The 22267-nt window shown below is 48.4% G+C and overlaps 1 protein-coding gene across 3 annotated transcripts in view; it reads right to left on the minus strand.

The window, feature by feature from the left end:
* Positions 1-5426: 5426 nt before the first annotated feature.
* Positions 5427-22267, minus strand: part of LOC115176512 (copine-4) — a 94408-nt gene continuing 77567 nt past the window's right edge. For all 3 annotated transcript variants that reach the window (XM_029736542.1, XM_029736543.1, XM_029736541.1), the window contains 7 exons: positions 21505-21564; positions 15378-15511; positions 15001-15055; positions 14376-14427; positions 7965-8098; positions 7520-7756; positions 5427-6213 (listed from right to left, as the gene is read on the minus strand). In XM_029736542.1, coding sequence (XP_029592402.1) covers positions 6082-6213; positions 7520-7756; positions 7965-8098; positions 14376-14427; positions 15001-15055; positions 15378-15511; positions 21505-21564 — 804 coding nt within the window. In that variant the 3' untranslated portion in view covers positions 5427-6081. The remainder of the gene's footprint in view (positions 6214-7519; positions 7757-7964; positions 8099-14375; positions 14428-15000; positions 15056-15377; positions 15512-21504; positions 21565-22267) is intronic.

Raw genomic sequence — 22267 nt, forward strand, 5'->3', positions numbered from 1 at the left:
AGTTGTGTTCCATTCCTTAAAGTGGCCAGTGATTCCTTGTCTATGCCTATAGGCAGCAGCTGCTAATGTGCTAGTGATGGCTGTTTAACAATCTGATGGCCTTGAGATAGAAGCTATTTTTCAGTCTCTCGGTCCCAGCTTTGATGCACCTGTACTGACCTCACCTTCTGGATGATAGCGGAGTGAACCGGCAGTGACTCGGGTGGTTGATGTCCTTGATTATCTTTCTGGCCTTCCTGTGACATCGGGTGCTGTAGGTGTCCTGGAGGGCGGGTAGTTTGCCACTGGTAATGCAGACCGCGCCACCCTCTGGAGAGCCTTGTGGTTGCGGGCGGTGAAGTTACTGTACCAGGTTCTGATACAGCATGACCGGATGCTTTCAATTGTGCATCTGTAAACATTTGTGAGGGTTTTAGGTGACAAGCCAAAGGCTCTGTTGCAGGGAGTACAGGGAGTACAGGATGGGGCTGAGCATGCATCCTTGTGGGGCCCAGGTGTTGAGGATCAGCAGAGTGGAGGTGATGTTTCCTACCTTCACCACATGGGGGAAGCCCGTCAGGAAGTTCAGGACCCAGTTGCACAGGGTGGGGTTCAGACCAGGGCCTCAAGCTTAATGATGAGCTTGGAGGGTACTATGGTGTTGAATGCTGAGTTATATAGTCAATTAACAGCATTCTTACATAGGTATTCCTCTTTTCCTGATGGGATAGGGCAGTGTGCAGAGTGATGGCGATTGCATCGTCTGTGGATCTATTGGGGTGGTAATCAAATTGACGTGGGTCTAGGGTGGCAGGTAAGGTAGAGGTGATATGATCCTTGACTAGTCTCTCAAAGCACTTCATGATGGTGGGTGCTACGGGGCGATAGCCATTAAGTTCAGTTACCGTTGCCTTCTTGGGTATGGGAACAATGGTGGCCATCTTGAAGCATGTGGGGACAGCAGACTGGGATATGGCGAGATTGAATATGCCCATAAACACACCAGCCAGCTGGTCTGCGCATGCTCTGAGGATGCGGCTAGGGATGCCGTCTGGACTAGCAGCCTTGTGAGGGTTAACACGTTTAAATGTTTTACTCGCGTCGGCCACGTAGAAGGAGAGCCCACAGTCCTTGGTAGCGGGCCGCGTCGGTGGAACTGCGTTATCCTCAAAGCGTGCAAAGAATGTGTTTAGCCTGTCCTGAAACAAGACGTCGGTCTCGGAGATATGGCATGAAGATACAGTTGAAGTCAGAAGTTTACATACACCTTAGCTAAATACATGTAAACTTTTTCACAATTCCTGACATTTAGTCCTAGTAAAAATTCCCTGTCTTCGGTCAGTTAGGATCACCACTTTATTTTAAGAATGTGAAATGTCAGAATAATAGTAGAGAGAATGATTTATTTGACCTTTTATTAATTTCATCACATTCCCAGTGGGTCAGAAGTTTACATACACTCAATTAGTATTTGGTAGCATTGCCTTTAAATTGTTTAATTTGGGTCAAACGTTTCGGTTAGCCTTTCACAAGCTTCCCACAATAAGTTGGGTGAATTTTGGCCCATTCCTCCTGACAGAGCTGGTGTAACTGAGTCAGGTTTGTAGGCCTCCTTGCTCGCACACACTTTTTCAGTTCTGCCCACAATTATTCTATAGGATTGAGGTCAGGGCTTTGTGATGACCACTTCAATACCTTGACTTTGCTGTCCTTTAAGCCATTTTGCCAGCAACTTTGGAAGTATGCTTGGGGTCATTGTCCATTTGGAAGACCCATTTGCGACCAAGCTTTAACTTCATAACTGATGTCTTGAGATGTTGCTTCAGTATATCCACCTAATTTTCCTTCCTCATGATGCCATCTATTTTGTGAAGTGCACCAGTGCCTCCTGCAACAAAGCACCCACACAACATGATGCTGCCACCCCCGTGCTTCACGGTTGGGATGGTGTTCTTCGGCTTGCACTTTGTGGAATTTTCCAAGTTGTCACACTTGTCGTCAAGAATGGACCAAGGCGCAGCAGGTATGTGGATACTCATGTTTTTTAATTTAAAAAAAAGGAGTAAAGTATCCACTGGACAAAAACAATAAAGACGACAGCAACAGTCTTGCAGGCACATACAATGCAGTGCAAGGACAACTACCCACAACCCCAAAGAAAAACACACACTCCTATATAGGACTCCCAATCAAAGGCAACTCAACACACCTGCCTTCAATTGGGAGTCCAATCACCCACACAACATTTAACAAACACAAACCCCCTGCCACATCCTGACCAAGACTAACACAATTTCGCCCTCTGCTGGTCAGGACGTGACAGTACCCCCCCCCCCTCAAGGTGCAGACCCCGGAATGCACCTAAAAAAAGAAAACACAAAGAAATCCCCAATACCCCAACAAAACCAATAAACAATAACCCCTAAACAATAAGGGAGGGAAGGCAGGGTGGCTGCCGTCACCGACGGCACTGTGCTACACCCTCCCTCCCCAACCCACCTATCCTGGAGGTGGCTCAGGTGCAGGACGTGGACCTCGCTCCACCTTCGGCGTCGCCCACTTCGGTGGCGCCGATAGCTGCGCCGGGCAGATGGGCCACTCGGGCTGACCCTGGCAGACGGACCACTCTGGCTGGGCCGGAAGACATGCGGCAGCTCTGGTGACTCTTGACTGGCGAGGCTGGGCTGACGCACTAGACGCCTGATGCGTGGGGCTGGTCTGACGCACTAGACGCCTGATGCGTGGGGCTGGTACTGGACGTGCCAGCCTGGAGACACGCACCTCAATGCTAGTGCGTATAGCGGGAAACACCGGACCGTTGAGGAGCACTGGCGGTCTTGAGCGCAGGGTTGGCATCATCCCTTCCGGCTCGATGCTCACCTCACCCTGGCACATGCGGGGCGCTGGTACAGGGCGAACTGGCCTGTGCGTCCGTATAGGCAAGATGGTGCGTACCTCAGCGTGACATGGCGCCCTCCACCTCATACGCGCCTCCCTGTAATCACGGGTAGCTGGCTTATGGCTCTTCCTTGGCCTGGCCAAACTACCCGTGTGCCCCCCCCCCAAAAAATATTGGGGGTGCCTCTCCGGCTTCCTCACCAGCCGTGTTCCAGCATAACGTTCGCGTTGGTTCCTCAGTCCAGCTGCCTCCACTCTCCTGAGTGCCTCCACCTGTTCCCATGGGAGGCGATCCCTTCCGGCCAGGATCTCTTCCCAAGTGTAGACTCCCTTGCCGTCCAGGACGTCCTCCCATGTCCATTCATCCACACTGTTCTCCTGTGGCTTCCTCCTCTTCCGCTGCTTGGTCCTTTTGTGGTGGGTAGTTCTGTCACAACTGTCATCAAGAATGGACCAAGGCGCAGCAGGTATGTGGATACTCATGTTTTTTCATTTAAAAAAAAGGAGTAAAGTATCCACTGGACAAAAACAATAAAGACGACAGCAACAGTCTTGCAGGCACATACAATGCAGTGCAAGGACAACTACCCCATCTCCCTCCCTCAGTCCTCCCCATCTCCCTCCCTCTCTCCTCCACATCTCCCTCCCTCCCTTCTCCCCATCTCCCTTTCTTCCCATCTCCCTCCCTCTCTCTCCATCTCCCTCCCTCTCTTCTCCCCATCTCCCTCCCTCAGTCCTCCCCATCTCCCTCCCTCTCTCCTCCACATCTCCCTCCCTCCCTTCTCCCCATCTCCCTTCTTCCCATCTCCCTCCCTCTCTCTCCATCTCCCTCCCTCAGTCCTCCCCATCTCCCTCCCTCTCTTCTCCCCATCTCCCTCCCTCAGTCCTCCCCATCTCCCTCCCTCTCTCCTCCACCCCTTCTCCCCATCTCCCTTTCTTCCCATCTCCCTCCCTCTCCATCTCCCTCCCTCCCTTCTCCCCATCTCCCTCCCTCTCTCTCCCCATCTCCCTCCCTCCATCTCCCTCACGCTCTTCTCCCCATCTCCCTCCCTCAGTCCTCCCCATCTCCCTCCCTCTCTTCTCCCCATCTCCCTCCCTCTGTCCTCCCCATCACCCACCCTCCCTCCTCTCCATCTCTCTCCCTCTCCCCATCTCCCTCCCTCAGTCCTCCCCATCTCCCTCCCTCTCTCTCCCCATCTCCCTCACACTCTTCTCCCCATCTCCCTCCCACAGTCCTCTCCATCTCCCTCCCTCTCTTCTCCCCATCTCCCTCCCTCAGTCCTCCCCATCTCCCTCCCTCTCTTTTCCCCATCTCCCTCCCTCTGTCCTCCCCATCACCCACCCTCCCTCCTCTCCATCTCCCTCCCTCCCTTCTCCCATCTCTCTCCCTCTCCCCATCTCCCTCCCTCAGTCCTCCCCATCTCCCTCCCTCTCTCTCCCCATCTCCCTCCCCATCTCCCTCCCTCCCTTCTCCCCATCTCTCTCCCTCTCCCCATCTCCCTCCCTCAGTCCTCCCCATCTCCCTCCCTCTCTTCTCCCCATCTCCCTCCCTCAGTCCTCCCCATCGCCCTCCCTCTCTTCTCCCATCTCTCTCCCTCTGTCCTCCCATCACCCACCCTCCCTCCTCTCCATCTCTCTCCCTCTCCCCATCTCCCTCCCTCAGTCCTCCCCATCTCCCTCCCCCTCTCTCCCCATCTCCCTCCCTCTCTCTCCCCATCTCCCTCCCTCAGTCCTCCTCATCTCCCTCCCTCTCTTCTCCCCATCTCCCTCCCTCAGTCCTCCCCATCGCCCTCCCTCTCTCCTCCACATCTCCCTCCCTCCCTTCTCCCCATCTCCCTCCCACTCTCTCCCCATCTCCCACCCTCTCTCTCCCCATCTCCCTCCCACTCTCTCCCCATCTCCCTCCCTCTCTCTCCCCATCTCCCTCACGCTCTTCTCCCCATCTCCCTCCCACAGTCCTCCCCATCTCCCTCCCTCTCTCTCCCCATCTCCCTCCCTCAGTCCTCCCCATCTCCCTCCTTGTCTTCTCCCCATCTCCCTCCCACAGTCCTCCCCATCTCCCTCCCCCCATCTCCCTCTCCCCATCTCCCTCTCAATCCCCCCATTTCCCTATCTCCCTCTCTCTTCTCCCCATCTCCCTATCCCCATCTCCCTCTCAATCCCCCCATTTCCCCATCTCCCTCTCTCTTCTCCCCATCTCCCTCCCACTCTCTCCCCATCTCCCTCCCTCTCTCTCCCCATCTCCCTCTCTTCATCTCCCTCTCTCCTCCCCATCTCCCTCTCCCCATCTCAATCAGAACATTCCCATCATTTTTATGGAGGTTTTTAAATCAATAGAATGCATTGGAAATGCTAAGAAAGTGACCCCAATTCCCAATTTCTTTGACTACTTTGACAAGCACACCAAAATATAGAAATGCTGCCAATTCAGTTCTCTGCATTTTCGATGGATTTTTCATAGAATGAATGGAAATTGATATGACCACAATTCCAATGATGTTTTTGACTTGAAACCCAATAGGTTTTTTTAACAGTACAAGTCACAAGCATATTGATAAAGCTTTTATTATTATAAGTAATTCATAATTTCACAGAATACTGCATTGTAACATAACAACGGCAAATTATGTGCCCATAATATTCTCCAGTGAACTTCCCAGAATACTAAATTTGTGCTGTCAACATGCTTCATAGTAGAATGTCCTTTATCCCTACAATACTGTCAACTCTATTGTTCACTAAGGAAACAACATGAACCATGAGAAAACTGCTTTATTACCAGCATGCAAAACAACAGTTCATGCATCTGCCTTATCTGCAATATGGACTTCTGAGGACGCAGACGTGTTTAAACGCAGGTAGCTAGTTCATTCACTGTGGTCCAAAATGTTTTACAATGTATGAATATCAAGAAATTTTGCAAAATCTCAACAAACTCTTATAAAAAAAGGAGCGGGGGTGTTCTGTACATTCCTTCATCGATAGTTGAATGTTCGTCTGTAGGGATGTCAGTTTGGTTGTTCTTTTGTATGTCCCCCCTATCATACCAATGCTTTGAATGATACAGTTGCTTTACAGATGCAAGCCTCGGAGGCCACGCATGCACAATGAAAAGAACAAACAAACGAAGAGCAAAACAGTAAACTTTTCAGTTAGTCAGCATAAGGTACTGTCTGTTGTAACGAGTGCGTTGGGCCCCTCCTCTCAGGGGGCGAATGTCCTGGAAGACTCGAACTCGCTGGGCACTTTGGGCTTGATGCCCTTGTTGTTGTAGTAGTCAACCACCTGGTTGGGCACTTCTGCTAGGACAGTCTTCGCCAGCTCTGCCGGTGAGCCCTGGAGATAAACAGAGAGAAACCTGTCTCTTCCTGTAACACTCAGGTAACCTCCCAGTTCCTCAGGTAACCCCTCTCAGTTCCTCAGGTAACCTCCCAGTTCCTCAGGTAACCCTCCCAGTTCCTCAGGTAACCCTCCCAGTTCCTCAGGTAACCCCTCTCAGTTCCTCAGGTAACCCTCCCAGTTCCTCAGGTAACCCTCCCAGTTCCTCAGGTAACCCTCCCAGTTCCTCAGGTAACCCTCCCAGTTCCTCAGGTAACCCTGCCAATTCCTCAGGTAACCCTCCCAGTTCCTCAGGTAACCCTCCCAGTTCCTCAGGTAACCTCCCAGTTCCTCAGGTAACCCTCCCAGTTCCTCAGGTAACCTCCCAGTTCCTCAGGTAACCCTCCCAGTTCCTCAGGTAACCCTCCCAGTTCCTCAGGTAACCCTCCCAGTTCCTCAGGTAACCCTCCCAGTTCCTCAGGTAACCCTCCCAGTTCCTCAGGTAACCCTGCCAGTTCCTCAGGTAACCCTCCCAGTTCCTCAGGTAACCTCCCAGTTCCTCAGGTAACCCTCCCAGTTCCTCAGGTAACCCTCCCAGTTCCTCAGGTAACCCTCCCAGTTCCTCAGGTAACCCTCCCAGTTCCTCAGGTAACCCTCCCAGTTCCTCAGGTAACCCTCCCAGTTCCTCAGGTAACCCTCCCAGTTCCTCAGGTAACCTGCCAGTTCCTCAGGTAACCCTGCCAGTTCCTCAGGTAACCTCCCAGTTCCTCGGGTAACCCGCCCAGTTCCTCGGGTAACCCGCCCAGTTCCTCGGGTAACCCTCCCAGTTCCTCGGGTAACCTCCCAGTTCCTCAGGTAACCCTGCCAGTTCCTCAGGTAACCCTGCCAGTTCCTCAGGTAACCTCCCAGTTCCTCAGGTAACCCTCCCAGTTCCTCAGGTAACCCTCCCAGTTCCTCAGGTAACCCTGCCAGTTCCTCAGGTAACCTCCCAGTTCCTCAGGTAACCCTGCCAGTTCCTCAGGTAACCCTTCCAGTTCCTCAGGTAGCCCTGCCAGTTCCTCAGGTAACCCTGCCAGTTCCTCAGGTAACCCTCCCAGTTCCTCAGGTAACCCTCCCAGTTCCTCAGGTAACCCTCCCAGTTCCTCAGGTAACCCTGCCAGTTCCTCAGGTAACCCTCCCAGTTCCTCAGGTAACCATCCCAGTTCCTCAGGTAACCCTCCCAGTTCCTCAGGTAACCCTCCCAGTTCCTCAGGTGACCCTCCCAGTTCCTCAGGTAACCCTCCCAGTTCCTCAGGTAACCCTGCCAGTTCCAGTAAAGACTCACATGTTTGAAGTTGCGGAAGGGGACGAACTGGACGATGTCTCGTAGGCAGGGCTCCCCCTTGGGCGAGCGAAGGATCCCGTCATCTCCATCCAGCATCTGCATGTCACTGAAGTCAGCACTTCCCACGCCTACAATGATGATGGACATGGGCAAGTGGGAGGCTTGGACGATAGCCTCGCGGGTGTCTGCCATGTCTGTGATCACTCCGTCCGTTAGGATGAGCAGAATGAAGTACTGCTGCAGAGATAAAGGAAGTCAATGACTGGGGAGAAACGTGAGAGAGTAATGTCTGTGGGGTATGTTGGAAATACATGTTGAGCATAACTCTAAAATGTTGCCAAGTCTCCCATTGACATCAATACATGATTTAAGCTCAAGCTAGGTTCAAGCTATGTTCCAAATCGATTGGTTCCAAGGAGAGGAGGACAACTGACAGCTAGCTTACCATGGCCTCCTTGGTGTGCATTTCCTGTGAAGCGGAGCTGGCTACTTTCTGGATGATGGGGGCGATGTTGGTGGGGCCGTAGAGCTGAAGCTTAGGAAGGCATGTCTGATAGGCCTCCACCACCCCTTGGATACCTGCACACCCATAGACATGTTGGAAAAACACACACACACAGTAACACTCACATAGCCATATACTTCTGGAGAACTCTGGGTATTTGGGGACACACGACGAACAGCAATGCACACAGGTGTGAAGGTATCTTTGTGGAGTAATTGAGACCCATGATATTCCAGGATATTTTTCACTTTGAGGGAAGCAGTCACTCTCTGAATAGTTAGTTACCTTCACAGCTGCATTGACTTGTATTTATCTCTTCTCACCACTACATGGATCACAGCAGTGGCCTCCCATTAGGCCGAGCAGCAGAAGTAATGCTATTTTCTGATTGAGTGGGCATTTGAGGTCACACACACATCTTTGGAAAATTTCACTTAATTAACAACCCCTCCATCACGACCTCACTGTGCGTGCACACGCACGCACGCACGCACGCACGCACACACCACAGCTAGTGTAGACTAACAGTGAAATGCTTACAGGCCCTTTTCAAAAATGTAGAGAGAAAGATTTTAACAAATTATAACACTTGGAATAAATACACAATGAGTAAGGATAACTTGGCTATATACACAGGGTACCAGTACTGAGTCAATGTGCATGGGTACGAGGTAATTGAGGTAGTTATGTACATATAGGTAGGGGTAAAGTGACTAGGCAACAGGATATATAATAAACAGTAGCAGCAGTGCATGTAATGACTCAAAAGAGTTAGTGCAAAATGGGTCAATGCAGATAGTCTGGGCAGCTATTTGGTTAACTATTTAGCAGTCTTATGGCTTGGGGGTAAAAGCTGTGTGCCGGGTCCTGTTAGTTCCAGAATTCAGTACCACTTTCTGTGCAGAAGCAGGGAGAACAGTATATGACTTTGGTGGCTGGAGTCTTCCTCTGACACCACCTGGTATAGAGGTCCTGGATAGCAGGGAACTCAGCCCCAGTGATGTACTGGGCTGTACACAATATCCTCTGAAGCGCCTTGCGGTCGGATACCAAGTGGTGATGCAGCCAGTCAAGACACTCTCAATGGTGCAGCTGTAGAGGGGGAAGGAGCTTAAAGCTCCGAGGAGCTTAAAGCTCTTGACACGCTCCACTACAGCCCTGTCGATGTGGATGGGGGTGTGCTCTGCCCTCTGTTGCCTGTAGTCCACAATTGACTCCTTTGTCTTGTTGATATTGAGGGAGAGGTTGTTGTCCTGGCCTCCTCCCTATAGGCTGTCTCATCGGGTCGTGTCGTCAGCAAACATAATGATGAGTCGTGAGCGGCCAGGCAGTCGTGGCTGAACAGGGAGTACAGGAGGGGACTAAGCACACACTCCTGAGGGGGCCCTTGTTGAGGGTTAGCGTGGCAGATGTGTTGTTGCCTGCCCTCACCACCTGGGGGCGGACTGTCCGGAAGTCCAAGATCCAGTTTCAGACGGTAGTGTTAAGTCCAAGGGTCCTGAGCTTAGTGATGAGATTTGTGGGCACTATGGTGTTGAACGCTGAGCTGTAGTCAATGAACTGTGTTCTCACATGGGAGAGGGCAGTGTTGAATGCAATAGAGGTTACGTCATCTGTGGATCTGTTGCGGTGATATGAGAATTTAATTGGAGTGGGTCCACACAGAGAGAGAGAGAGAGATTTCATTATCAGTGAGAGGCTCTCCTGAGGGTATGAGAGTGTGAGTGTGTGGAGAGGTGTAGAGCAGCAACATTAAGACATCTGGAGGTCTCATTACTGACCACTATACTGCAGACATCTGGAGGTCTGATTACTGACCACTATACTGCAAACATCTGGAGGTCTGATTACTGACCACTATACTGCAGACATCTGGAGGTCTCTTTACTGACCACTATACTGCAGACATCTGGAGGTCTCATTACTGACCACTATACTGCAGACATCTGGAGGTCTCATTACTGACCACTATACTGCAGACATCTGGAGGTCTGATTACTGACCACTATACTGCAGACATCAGGAGGTCTGATTACTGACCACTATTCTGCAGACATCTGGAGGTCTGATTACTGACCACTATACTGCAGACATCTGGAGGTCTGATTACTGACCACTATACTGCAGACATCTGGAGATCTGATTACTGACCACTATACTGCAGACATCTGGGGGTCTGATTACTGATCACTATACTGCAGACATCTGGAGGTCTGATTACTGACCACTATACTGCAGACATCTGGAGGTCTGATTACTGACCACTATACTGCAGACATCTGGAGGTCTCATTACTGACCACTATACTGCAGACATCTGGAGGTCTGATTACTGACCACTATACTGCAATGTGGATGTGGACACCTGCTCGTCAAACATCTCATTGTCATGCTGAAACAGGAAAGGGCCTTCCCCAAACTATTGCCACAAAGTTGGAAGCACATAATCGTCTAGATTGTCATTGTATGCTGTAGCGTTAAGATTTCCCTTCACTGGAGCTAAGGGACCTAGCCCGAACCATGAAAAGCAGACGCAACTTTTATTCCTCCTTCTCCAAACTTTACATTTGGCATTGCACATGGTTATCTTAGGCCTGTGTGCGGCTGCTCAGCCATGGAAACCCATTTCAAGAAGCTCCTGACGAATAATTATTGTGCTGATGTTACTTCCAGAGGCAGTTTGGAACTCGGTAGTGAGTGTTGCAACCGAGGACAGATGGTTTAAACATGATACGTTCTTCCAGTTCTGTGAGCTTGTGGCCTACCACGTCGCGGCTGAGCCATTGTTGCTCCTAGACGTTTCCACTTCACAATAACAGCACATACAGTTGACCGGAGCAGTGCTAGCAGGGCAGAAATTTGACGAACTGACGACTTGTTGGAAAGGTGGCATCCTATGACGATGCCACATTGAAAGTTACTGAGCTCTTCAGTAAGGACATTCTACTGCCAATGTTTTTGTATGACTGTGTGCTTGATTTTATACACCTGTCAGCAACAGGTGTGGCTGAAATAGCCAATTCCACTCATTTGAAGGGGTGTCCACATACTTTTGTACATATAGTGTATCTAACACAAGCACAAACACCGGCACGTACACACACAGGCAGTCTCAGCTTGCCACTCCCTTTACCCACAGTAATGCAAACTTTCACCTTCAAACAGATATCAATATCAATAATTGGTACAGGCACAAAGGAAGACAGTGTTTGACTGCATTGGTGTGTGTCCACATCTAACAGCATCTGTACGACAGTCAGTTTTCTTGCATGAAAAACTGCAAGCTATGCCCTCTGCCTTGGGAGATGGGCTGGAAGCTTGCCTGACAGAGGAGTACTGAGACTGATCTATTCCTGGCTGCTTTCCTGGCAAGAATCTCTGGACTGGATCAGAACCTGTCTGGCTCCTCTCCACCCATCCAGGGCAGCTGCCAATCAAAACAAGCAAGATAATAGAGTGACACGAATACAAGGTAGAAAGTGGAGGATGAGCTGAAAAGCTGAAAAAAATAAAAGCTATTCTTATAGCCTATTCTTTTACAGTGTGTGAAAAAGTGTTAGGGCTGTGTGCAGGTGAGCTGGATAGATCAAATGAGATCAGTTGAATTAAACTTGGCAACTTTGTAACATATTTAACTCATTCTATGAGAATGAAGCCTCACTTTTCAAGGAGAATCATATTCACTTGATAATGATACACTTGAAGTCGGAAGTTTACATACACTTAGGTTGGAGTCATTAAAAGTCGTTCTTCAACCACTCCACAAATTTCTTGTTAAACAAACTATAGTTTTGGCAAGTCGGTTAGGACATCTACCTTGTGCAAAAGACAAGCAATTTGTCCAACTATTGTTTACAGACAGGTTATTTCGATTATAATTCACTGTATCACAATTCCAGTGGGTCAGAAGTTTACATACACTAAATTGACTGTCTTTAAACAGCTTGGAAAATTCCAGAAAATTATGTCATAGCTTTAGAAGCTTCTGAAAGGCTAATTGACATCATTTGAGTCAATTGGAGGTGTACCTATGGATGTGTAGTACGCAAGTATAAACACCATGGGACCACGCAGCCTGTCAGTGATTTCTAGGAGTGGTGGTAGGAGTCAGGCGCAGAGAGCAGAGGTAAGGAAAAATGTGTTTATTCCTTAATTACGAAAAAACGGTCGACGCCAACAACCGGTGTGAATAGCGAAGTGCCCAAATACAACGGGTCCACAGTACGCATAATAAAACAACACAAGCAGATCGCTAGCACATCCAACAACAAAAACACTCTGACGAAAATAATCCCGCACAAACCTGGGCGGGCTAAACAGGCTTAAATAACCATAAATCAAGAGACACAAATAAGGAACAGGTGCAAACAATAAGACATACCACCAGAAAAGGAAAAAAGGATCAGCGGTGGCTAGTAGGCCGGCGACGACGACCGCCGAGCGCCGCCCGAGCAGGCAGGGGAGCCACCTTCGGTGGGATTCGTGACACAGCCGTCATACCGCTCAGGAAGGAGACACGTTCTGTCTCCTAGAGATGAACGTACTTTTGTGTGAAAAGAGCAAATCAATCCCAGAACAACAGCAAAGGACCTTGTGAAGATACTGGAGGAAACAGGTACAAAAGTATCTATATCCACAGTAAAACGAGTCCTATATCAACGTAACCTGAAAGACCGCTCAGCAAGGAAGAAGCCACTGCTCCAAAACCGCCATAAAAAAGCCAGACTATGGTTTGCAACTGCACATGGGGACAAAGATTGTACTTTTTGGAGTAATATCCTCTGGTCTGATGAAAAAAAAATAGAACTGTTTGGCCATAATGACCATCGTTATGGTTGGAGGAAAAAGGGGGAGGCTTGCAAGCCGAAGAACACCATTCCAACCATGAAGCCGGGGTGGTAGCATCATGTTGTGGGGGTGCTTTGCTGCAGGAGGGACTTCACAAAATAGATGGCATCATGAGGAGGGAAAATTATTTTGATATATTGAAGCAGTCAAATAAAGCTGGTACAGCCTCAGCGTTCACAGTAAAACAGTCAAATAAAGCTGGTACAGCCTCAGCGTTCACAGTAAAACAGTGAAATAAAGTTGGTACAGCCTCAGCGTTCACAGTAAAACAGTCAAATAAAGCTGGTACAGCCTCGGTGTTCACAGCAAACGCTGCGGTTGCTGGCTTGCCTCTCTAACCGTTACCAACCCTAGTGTCTGTGCGGTAGTTCACCCCCTCGGGGCTCATTATCTGACTACAGCACAGACCTGGCCTCTCTCCTCCAGACATGATGTCCCTGTGGGGCAGTCAGGGTATTTAACATTAACAGTCAACTTTAATGTCAAGAAAGGAAGGCTGGCTGCCACCAGGTTGATTTATGTATGTTGATCCCCTGTGGTGTGCGATGACAGCAGCTTCATCCAGCCTGTCTGTGGGACTTTATGCAGGTCACCTTTGGCTGTTCAACATTTTCCTTAAGCCATTTCGATTCTGAACGACTGTAGACTCCCTGTTAAAACTTTTTATTGATGCATCCCTACAAAGTGTTTGGGCCGGCATAAAGAGAAAATGTGATAAATGTGGTTTATTATCTGTTTAATGTGTTATTAAAGGTAAAATGTGGTTTTATTTTCTGTTTAATGTGTTATTAAAGATATAATGTGGTTTTATTATCTGGTTAATGTGTTATTAAAGATAAAATGTGGTTTTATTATCTGGTTAATGTGTTATTAAAGATAAAATGTGGTTTTATTATCTGGTTAATGTGTTATTAAAGATAAAATGTGTTTTTATTATCTGGTTAATGTGTTATTAAAGATAAAATGTGGTTTTATTATCTGGTTAATGTGTTATTAAAGATAAAATGTGGTTTTATTATCTGGTTAATATGTTATTAAAGATAAAATGTGGTTTTATTATCTGGTTAATGTGTTATTAAAGATAAAATGTGGTTTTATTATCTGGTTAATGTGTTATTAAAGGTATAATGTGGTTCAGTTGGTAGAGCATGGTGTTTGCAACGCCAGGGTTGTGGGTTCGATTCCCACGGGGGACCAGTACGGAGAAAAATAAATGTATGAAATGTATGTATTCACTACTGTAAGTCGCTCTGGATAAGAGCGTCTGCTAAATGACTAAAATGTTAAAAAAATTAAAATGTTTTATTATCTGGTTAATGTGTTATTAAAAGTATATATTGTGCTTTTAATATTTAATAGTTGCAGGGGGAAATTGACCACAATTTTGCAAATTTAAGGTAACCACCCACCCCAGAGCTGGTATGAGCATTTGAAATGAAGCATTTTGACAGTCTGATTTCAAAGGCAGGGTGAACCTCTAATCTGTTTGAGGCGAAGCACCTACCTGCACATTCTGGGTTTTCCTCATTAAAATTCACTGCAAAATCATGGGAAACCTGGAGGAAGATGAAAAATATGGACTTTGATCATCATGGAACAGTGAGACAAAAGAACACACACACGCACACACACACACACTCGCACGCACTCACACACACACACTAACACAGTTGGCCAGACGCAATCACTCACACAATCAAATTTAAAAGTTGATTGATGCATTTTTGTGGGTTGGATAATTAGCATAGTTGCGAGCCATGGCACCCCCCCTCCCCTCCTCTCCGGACCAGAGGCAGCATCATGTGTCAGCCAGCGGGAGCACCAGTCACCAAGGCAGAATGTCAATTATTTCCTGCTGGACACAGTTTAGTGACTCAGAAAGTCAATCCAGCTGAAAAGAACCCTGGGCTGGACAGGCCCATTCTGTGTGACAGAACAGAGCAGAGCAGAGGCCAGCGAGGGCCAGCGGGGTCCAGAAAGGGGGCCAGCGGGGGCTTTCGTAATCACTACAGAAGCAGGAGAGCAGAGCCAGAGTCTCACCTCGTCTCATCTCGTCACAGGAGTGATTACGACACCCTGCTGAGGCTGAGCCATAGTCCAACTCTATGAAAAATACGGTTGGAAATTACCTTGAAGTCGGGTGGAATCTGAGCACCGAAGCCAAACGCTGGGAACATTTTGTCACTGGATTGAAATGCATGCAGGGACAGAAAACAAAAGAGTGATTAGATTTTGAGCGATGACACACTTGATTCTGAGCCAGGGATTGTTATCTAAAACACATGCCCATAAACAAGTCCATTCTGCTGGCGACCCAGGACTACCATGGGCTCTGAATGACTTCTCATTTACATAACCTCAGAGTCACTGGACAACTAGAGGAAACTTTCACACACAAACTTTTAAAAGTAAATTTTTCAGGAGAGGAGGAATAAACATTGAAGTCGTGAGCAACAGTCATTGCAACAGTCATAACCCTAACCCTAACCCTAACCATAACCCTCACCTGTCGTAATCCTGGCAGATCTCCCCTACAGCGACCAGGGCTTTGAGGTACTCGTTAGGCTGGTATGGGTGGATGTAATGTAGGGAGCAGCTGTTGTGAGGATCCCCGTTCGAGGCGGTGAAATCAATAGCTACCTGGGAAGACAAGTGGCAATCAAAGGGGAGTTTGACTCCAATTACCTCAAATGTATGTACCTTCCCTTTACACCTCTCACTCTGACACATACACCATCCCACCTTCCCTTTACACCTTTCCCTCACTCTGACACATACACCATCCCACCTTCCCTTTACACCTCTCACTCTGACACATACACCATCCCACCTTCCCTTTACACCTCTCCCTCACTCTGACATATACACCATCCCACCTTCCCTTTACACCTTTCCCTCACTCTGACATATACACCATCCCACCTTCCCTTTACACCTTTCCCTCACTCTGACACATACACCATCCCACCTTCCCTTTACACCTCTCACTCTGACACATACACCATCCCACCTTCCCTTTACACCGCTCACTCTGACACATACACCATCCCACCTTCCCTTTACACCTTTCCCTCACTCTGACACATACACCATCCCACCTTCCCTTTACACCTCTCACTCTGACACATACACCATCCCACCTTCCCTTTACACCTCTCCCTCACTCTGACACATACACCATCCCACCTTCCCTTTACACCTCTCCCTCACTCTGACACATACACCATCCCACCTTCCCTTTACACCTCTCACTCTGACACACACACCATCCCACCTTCCCTTTACACCGCTCACTGACACATACACCATCCTACCTTCCCTTTACACCTCTCACTCTGACACACACCATCCCCACCTTCCCTTTACACCGCTCACTGACACATACACCATCCTACCTTCCCTTTACACCTCTCCATCGCTCTGACATATACACCATCCCACCTTCCCTTTACACCTCTCCATCACTCTGACACATACACCATCCCACCTTCCCTTTACACCTTTCCCTCAATCTGACACATACACCATCCCACCTTCCTTTTACACCTCTCACTCTGACACATACACCATCCCACCTTCCCTTTACACCTTTCCCTCAATCTGACACATACACCATCCCACCTTCCTTTTACACCTCTCCCTCAATCTGACACATATATCATCCCACCTTCCCTTTACACCTTTCCCTCACTCTGACACATACACCATCCCACCTTCCCTTTACACCGCTCACTCTGACACATACACCATCCGACCTTCCCTTTACACCTCTCCCTCACTCTGACACACACACCATCCCACATTCCCTTTATACCTCTCCCTCAATCTGACACATACACCATCCCACCTTCCCTTTACACCGCTCACTGACACATACACCATCCCACCTTCCCTTTACACCTTTTCCTCAATCTGACACATACACCATCCCACCTTCCCTTTACACCTCTCACTCTGACACATACACCATCCCACCTTCCCTTTACACCTCTCCCTCACTCTGACACACACACCATCCCACCTTCCCTTTATACCTCTCCCTCACTCTGACACATACACCATCCCACCTTCCCTTTACACCTTTCCCTCACTCTGACACATACACCATCCCACCTTCCCTTTACACCGCTCACTGACACATACACCATCCTACCTTCCCTTTACACCTCTCACTCTGACACACACACCATCCCACCTTCCCTTTACACCGCTCACTGACACATACACCATCCTACCTTCCCTTTACACCTCTCCATCGCTCTGATATATACACCATCCCACCTTCCCTTTACACCTCTCCATCACTCTGACACATACACCATCCCACCTTCCCTTTACACCTTTCCCTCAATCTGACACATACACCATCCCACCTTCCTTTTACACCTCTCACTCTGACACATACACCATCCCACCTTCCCTTTACACCTTTCCCTCAATCTGACACATACACCATCCCACCTTCCTTTTACACCTCTCCCTCAATCTGACACATATATCATCCCACCTTCCCTTTACACCTTTCCCTCACTCTGACACATACACCATCCCACCTTCCCTTTACACCTCTCCCTCACTCTGACACATACACCATCCCACCTTCCCTTTACACCTCTCACTCTGACACATACACCATCCCACCTTCCCTTTACACCTCTCACTCTGACACATACACCATCCCACCTTCCCTTTACACCTCTCACTCTGACACATACACCATCCCACCTTCCCTTTACACCTCTCCCTCACTCTGACACATACACCATCCCACCTTCCCTTTACACCTCTCCCTCACTCTGACACATACACCATCCCACCTTCCCTTTACACCTCTCACTCTGACACATACACCATCCCACCTTCCCTTTACACCGCTCACTCTGACACATACACCATCCCACCTTCCCTTTACACCTCTCCATCACTCTGACATATACACCATCCGACCTTCCCTTTACACCGCTCACTCTGACACATACACCATCCCACCTTCCCTTTACACCTCTCACTCTGACACATACACCATCCCACCTTCCCTTTACACCTCTCACTCTGACACATACACCATCCCACCTTCCCTTTACACCTCTCACTCTGACACACACACCATCCCACCTTCCCTTTACACCGCTCACTGACACATACACCATCCTACCTTCCCTTTACACCTCTCACTCTGACACACACACCATCCCACCTTCCCTTTACACCGCTCACTGACACATACACCATCCTACCTTCCCTTTACACCTCTCCATCGCTCTGACATATACACCATCCCACCTTCCCTTTACACCTCTCCATCACTCTGACACATACACCATCCCACCTTCCCTTTACACCTTTCCCTCAATCTGACACATACACCATCCCACCTTCCTTTTACACCTCTCCCTCAATCTGACACATATATCATCCCACCTTCCCTTTACACCTTTCCCTCACTCTGACACATACACCATCCCACCTTCCCTTTACACCGCTCACTCTGACACATACACCATCCGACCTTCCCTTTACACCTCTCCCTCACTCTGACACACACACCATCCCACCTTCCCTTTATACCTCTCCCTCAATCTGACACATACACCATCCCACCTTCCCTTTACACCGCTCACTGACACATACACCATCCCACCTTCCCTTTATACCTCTCCCTCAATCTGACACATACACCATCCCACCTTCCCTTTACACCGCTCACTGACACATACACCATCCCACCTTCCCTTTACACCTCTCACTCTGACACATACACCATCCCACCTTCCCTTTACACCGCTCACTGACACATACACCATCCTACCTTCCCTTTATACCTCTCCCTCACTCTGACACATACACCATCCCACCTTCCCTTTACACCTTTCCCTCACTCTGACACATACACCATCCCACCTTCCCTTTACATCGCTCACTCTGACACATACACCATCCCACCTTCCCTTTACACCTCTCCATCACTCTGACACATACACCATCCCACCTTCCCTTTACACCGCTCACTGACACATACACCATCCCACCTTCCCTTTACACCTCTCCATCACTCTGACACATACACCATCCCACCTTCCCTTTACACCGCTCACTGACACATACACCATCCCACCTTCCCTTTACACCTCTCACTCTGACACATACACCATCCCACCTTCCCTTTACACCGCTCACTGACACATACACCATCCTACCTTCCCTTTATACCTCTCCCTCACTCTGACACATACACCATCCCACCTTCCCTTTACACCTTTCCCTCACTCTGACACATACACCATCCCACCTTCCCTTTACATCGCTCACTCTGACACATACACCATCCCACCTTCCCTTTACACCTCTCCATCACTCTGACACATACACCATCCCACCTTCCCTTTACACCGCTCACTGACACATACACCATCCCACCTTCCCTTTACACCTCTCCATCACTCTGACATATACACCATCCGACCTTCCCTTTACACCGCTCACTCTGACACATACACCATCCCACCTTCCCTTTACACCTCTCCATCACTCTGACACATACACCATCCCACCTTCCCTTTACACCTCTCACTCTGACACATACACCATCCCACCTTCCCTTTACACCTCTCCATCACTCTGGCACATACACCATCCCACCTTCCCTTTACACCGCTCACTCTTACACATACACCATCCCACCTTCCCTTTACACCTCTCCATCACTCTGACACATACACCATCCCACTTTCCCTTTACACCTCTCACTCTGACACATACACCATCCCACCTTCCCTTTACACCTCTCACTCTGACACACACACCATCCCACCTTCCCTTTACACCGCTCACTGACACATACACCATCCCACCTTCCCTTTACACCTCTCCATCACTCTGACATATACACCATCCCACCTTCCCTTTACACCGCTCACTCTTACACATACACCATCCCACCTTCCCTTTACACCGCTCACTGACACATACACCATCCCACCTTCCCTTTACACCTTTCCCTCACTCTGACACATACACCATCCCACCTTCCCTTTACACCGCTCACTCTGACACATACACCATCCCACCTTCCCTTTACACCTTTCCCTCACTCTGACACATACACCATCCCACCTTCCCTTTACACCGCTCACTCTGACACATACACCATCCCACCTTCCCTTTACACCTTTCCCTCAATCTGACACATACACCATCCCACCTTCCCTTTACACCGCTCACTGACACATACACCATCCCACCTTCCCTTTACACCTTTCCCTCAATCTGACACATACACCATCCCACCTTCCCTTTACACCTCTCATTCTGACACATACACCATCCCACCTTCCCTTTACACCTCTCCCTCAATCTGACACACACACCATCCCACCTTCCCTTTATACCTCTCCCTCAATCTGACACATATACCATCCCACCTTCCCTTTACACCGCTCACTGACACATACACCATCCCACCTTCACTTTACACCTTTCCCTCAATCTGACACATACACCATCCCACCTTCCCTTTACACCTCTCACTCTGACACATACACCATCCCACCTTCCCTTTACACCTCTCCCTCACTCTGACACACACACCATCCCACCTTCCCTTTATACCTCTCCCTCAATCTGACACATATACCATCCCACCTTCCCTTTACACCGCTCACTGACACATACACCATCCCACCTTCCCTTTACACCTCTCCATTGCTCTGACATATACACCATCCCACCTTCCCTTTACACCGCTCACTCTGACACATACACCATCCCAACTTTCCTTTACACCTCTCTCTCAATCTGACACATACACCATCCCACTCTGTCTGCTCTGCTATCCTCTTCTACTCTGTTGGGCTTGTTCCCCCCTCTCTCTTTTGTCATCTCTTAATCTTTTTCTCCTCATTTAAAATCAATCATCTCTTTGATTCTTTCTCTCACGTCTGTGATAAATGGATACATTGTTCCTCGTCGAAACGGTTCGAGGCAGAACGTTTCTCATCTGTTGTTCAGCCTGTTACAGAGAGAGAGCCTAACACTCTTGCCAAGGGATCTGAAGGAAGTATGGAGCCCATTTAAATGTCAAAATCAACCGGTCGCCTTTTAGGTGGTAGGAATAAAAGGAAAAGTTAATGTGTCATAAGAGCAAACACATCCTGATCAATTAAGTGTACCTCAATAAGACCTCCCTTGAGACGTAGTTTCATACAAACACTATTTACAGGCAGGGGGCAGAGGGCATCCCTTAACCAGCAAAACAACAGATAATTAGAACCCACATGTTCACAGTTGGAGAAAGGGATTCTTGAAAAGCTGCAGCTAATGACAGAGGTTTGCTTCCCAGGTGGTGAAAATGAACCATTCTAACTATCAGAACAAAAGAGGATTATTGGGTTAGCTCCTTAAGCTAATGCCTAGGCTTAAGCTCGGCAGGCTAACTCAGTCTTGTGGCACACAGATGACCCTGGTTAAAACCCAGTCTGTCACATATACGTCACCCAAATAAAAATAAAATAATGAGGGCAGTGCCATTTTTTTTAAAGTCTTATGCATTATTGTGTGTATTTGAATACATTTTGGCATCCTGTGTGTGAATGTGTGAGGCATGCATGTTAATGTGAGTGTCAGTGTGAACTCACTGTAAACTGGATCTGACAGCCTCCCATGATGTAATCCAGGAAGGAGTGCATCTTGATGATCTGTGGATGGGAGACAGCAGTTGAGGGCGGGGGAACTCAGCTATCCACAGCGAGAATTGGCACCAATCACTTGGGGATGACATGACGGACACAGTAACTGACCACTTAGGAGCATCTTATCCCTTATTCCAGCCTATTACAAAGCAGCTAGTTTAGCATGTTAGCCATTAGCTTTGAGAAAGCAGCTGGCTGTGTGTGTTTTCCATTATGTCTCTGTTACAACTGATGTCATGTTGGCCATTGTTGGGAAATATCAAAGAGGAAGAGGCAAAGTGAGAGGATTTACTCCGGCCAAAATCTGTCTATGTGAGATAAGTATTTTTTTTGGTCTATGAGAGCGTGTCGATTTTACATGAGGCTTATTTAATCTAACAGAAGTTAAATACTGTTTAGGCTGTTACAAATTATATTATAAGTGGATGAACGTGGCCTTCCGGCAACTTTAAGAAATACGACTTAGTTGTGCCTGTTGTTCACACACGTATCTGCCCTCTCATTAGCTAGAATGGTCCCACTTGATCTCGCCTCCTCCCACCTGCCTCCCATCTTTGAGAACATGTAAACTCAGCAAAAAAAGAAACGTCCTGTCACTGTCAACTGCGTTTATTTTCAGCAAACTTAACATATGTAAATATTTGTTTAAACATAACAAGATTCAACAACTGAAACAACTGAAACAAAGTTCCACAGACATGTGACTAAC

This window comes from Salmo trutta, chromosome 37 (genome assembly GCF_901001165.1).
Source record: "Salmo trutta chromosome 37, fSalTru1.1, whole genome shotgun sequence".
Classification (NCBI taxonomy): domain Eukaryota; kingdom Metazoa; phylum Chordata; class Actinopteri; order Salmoniformes; family Salmonidae; genus Salmo; species Salmo trutta.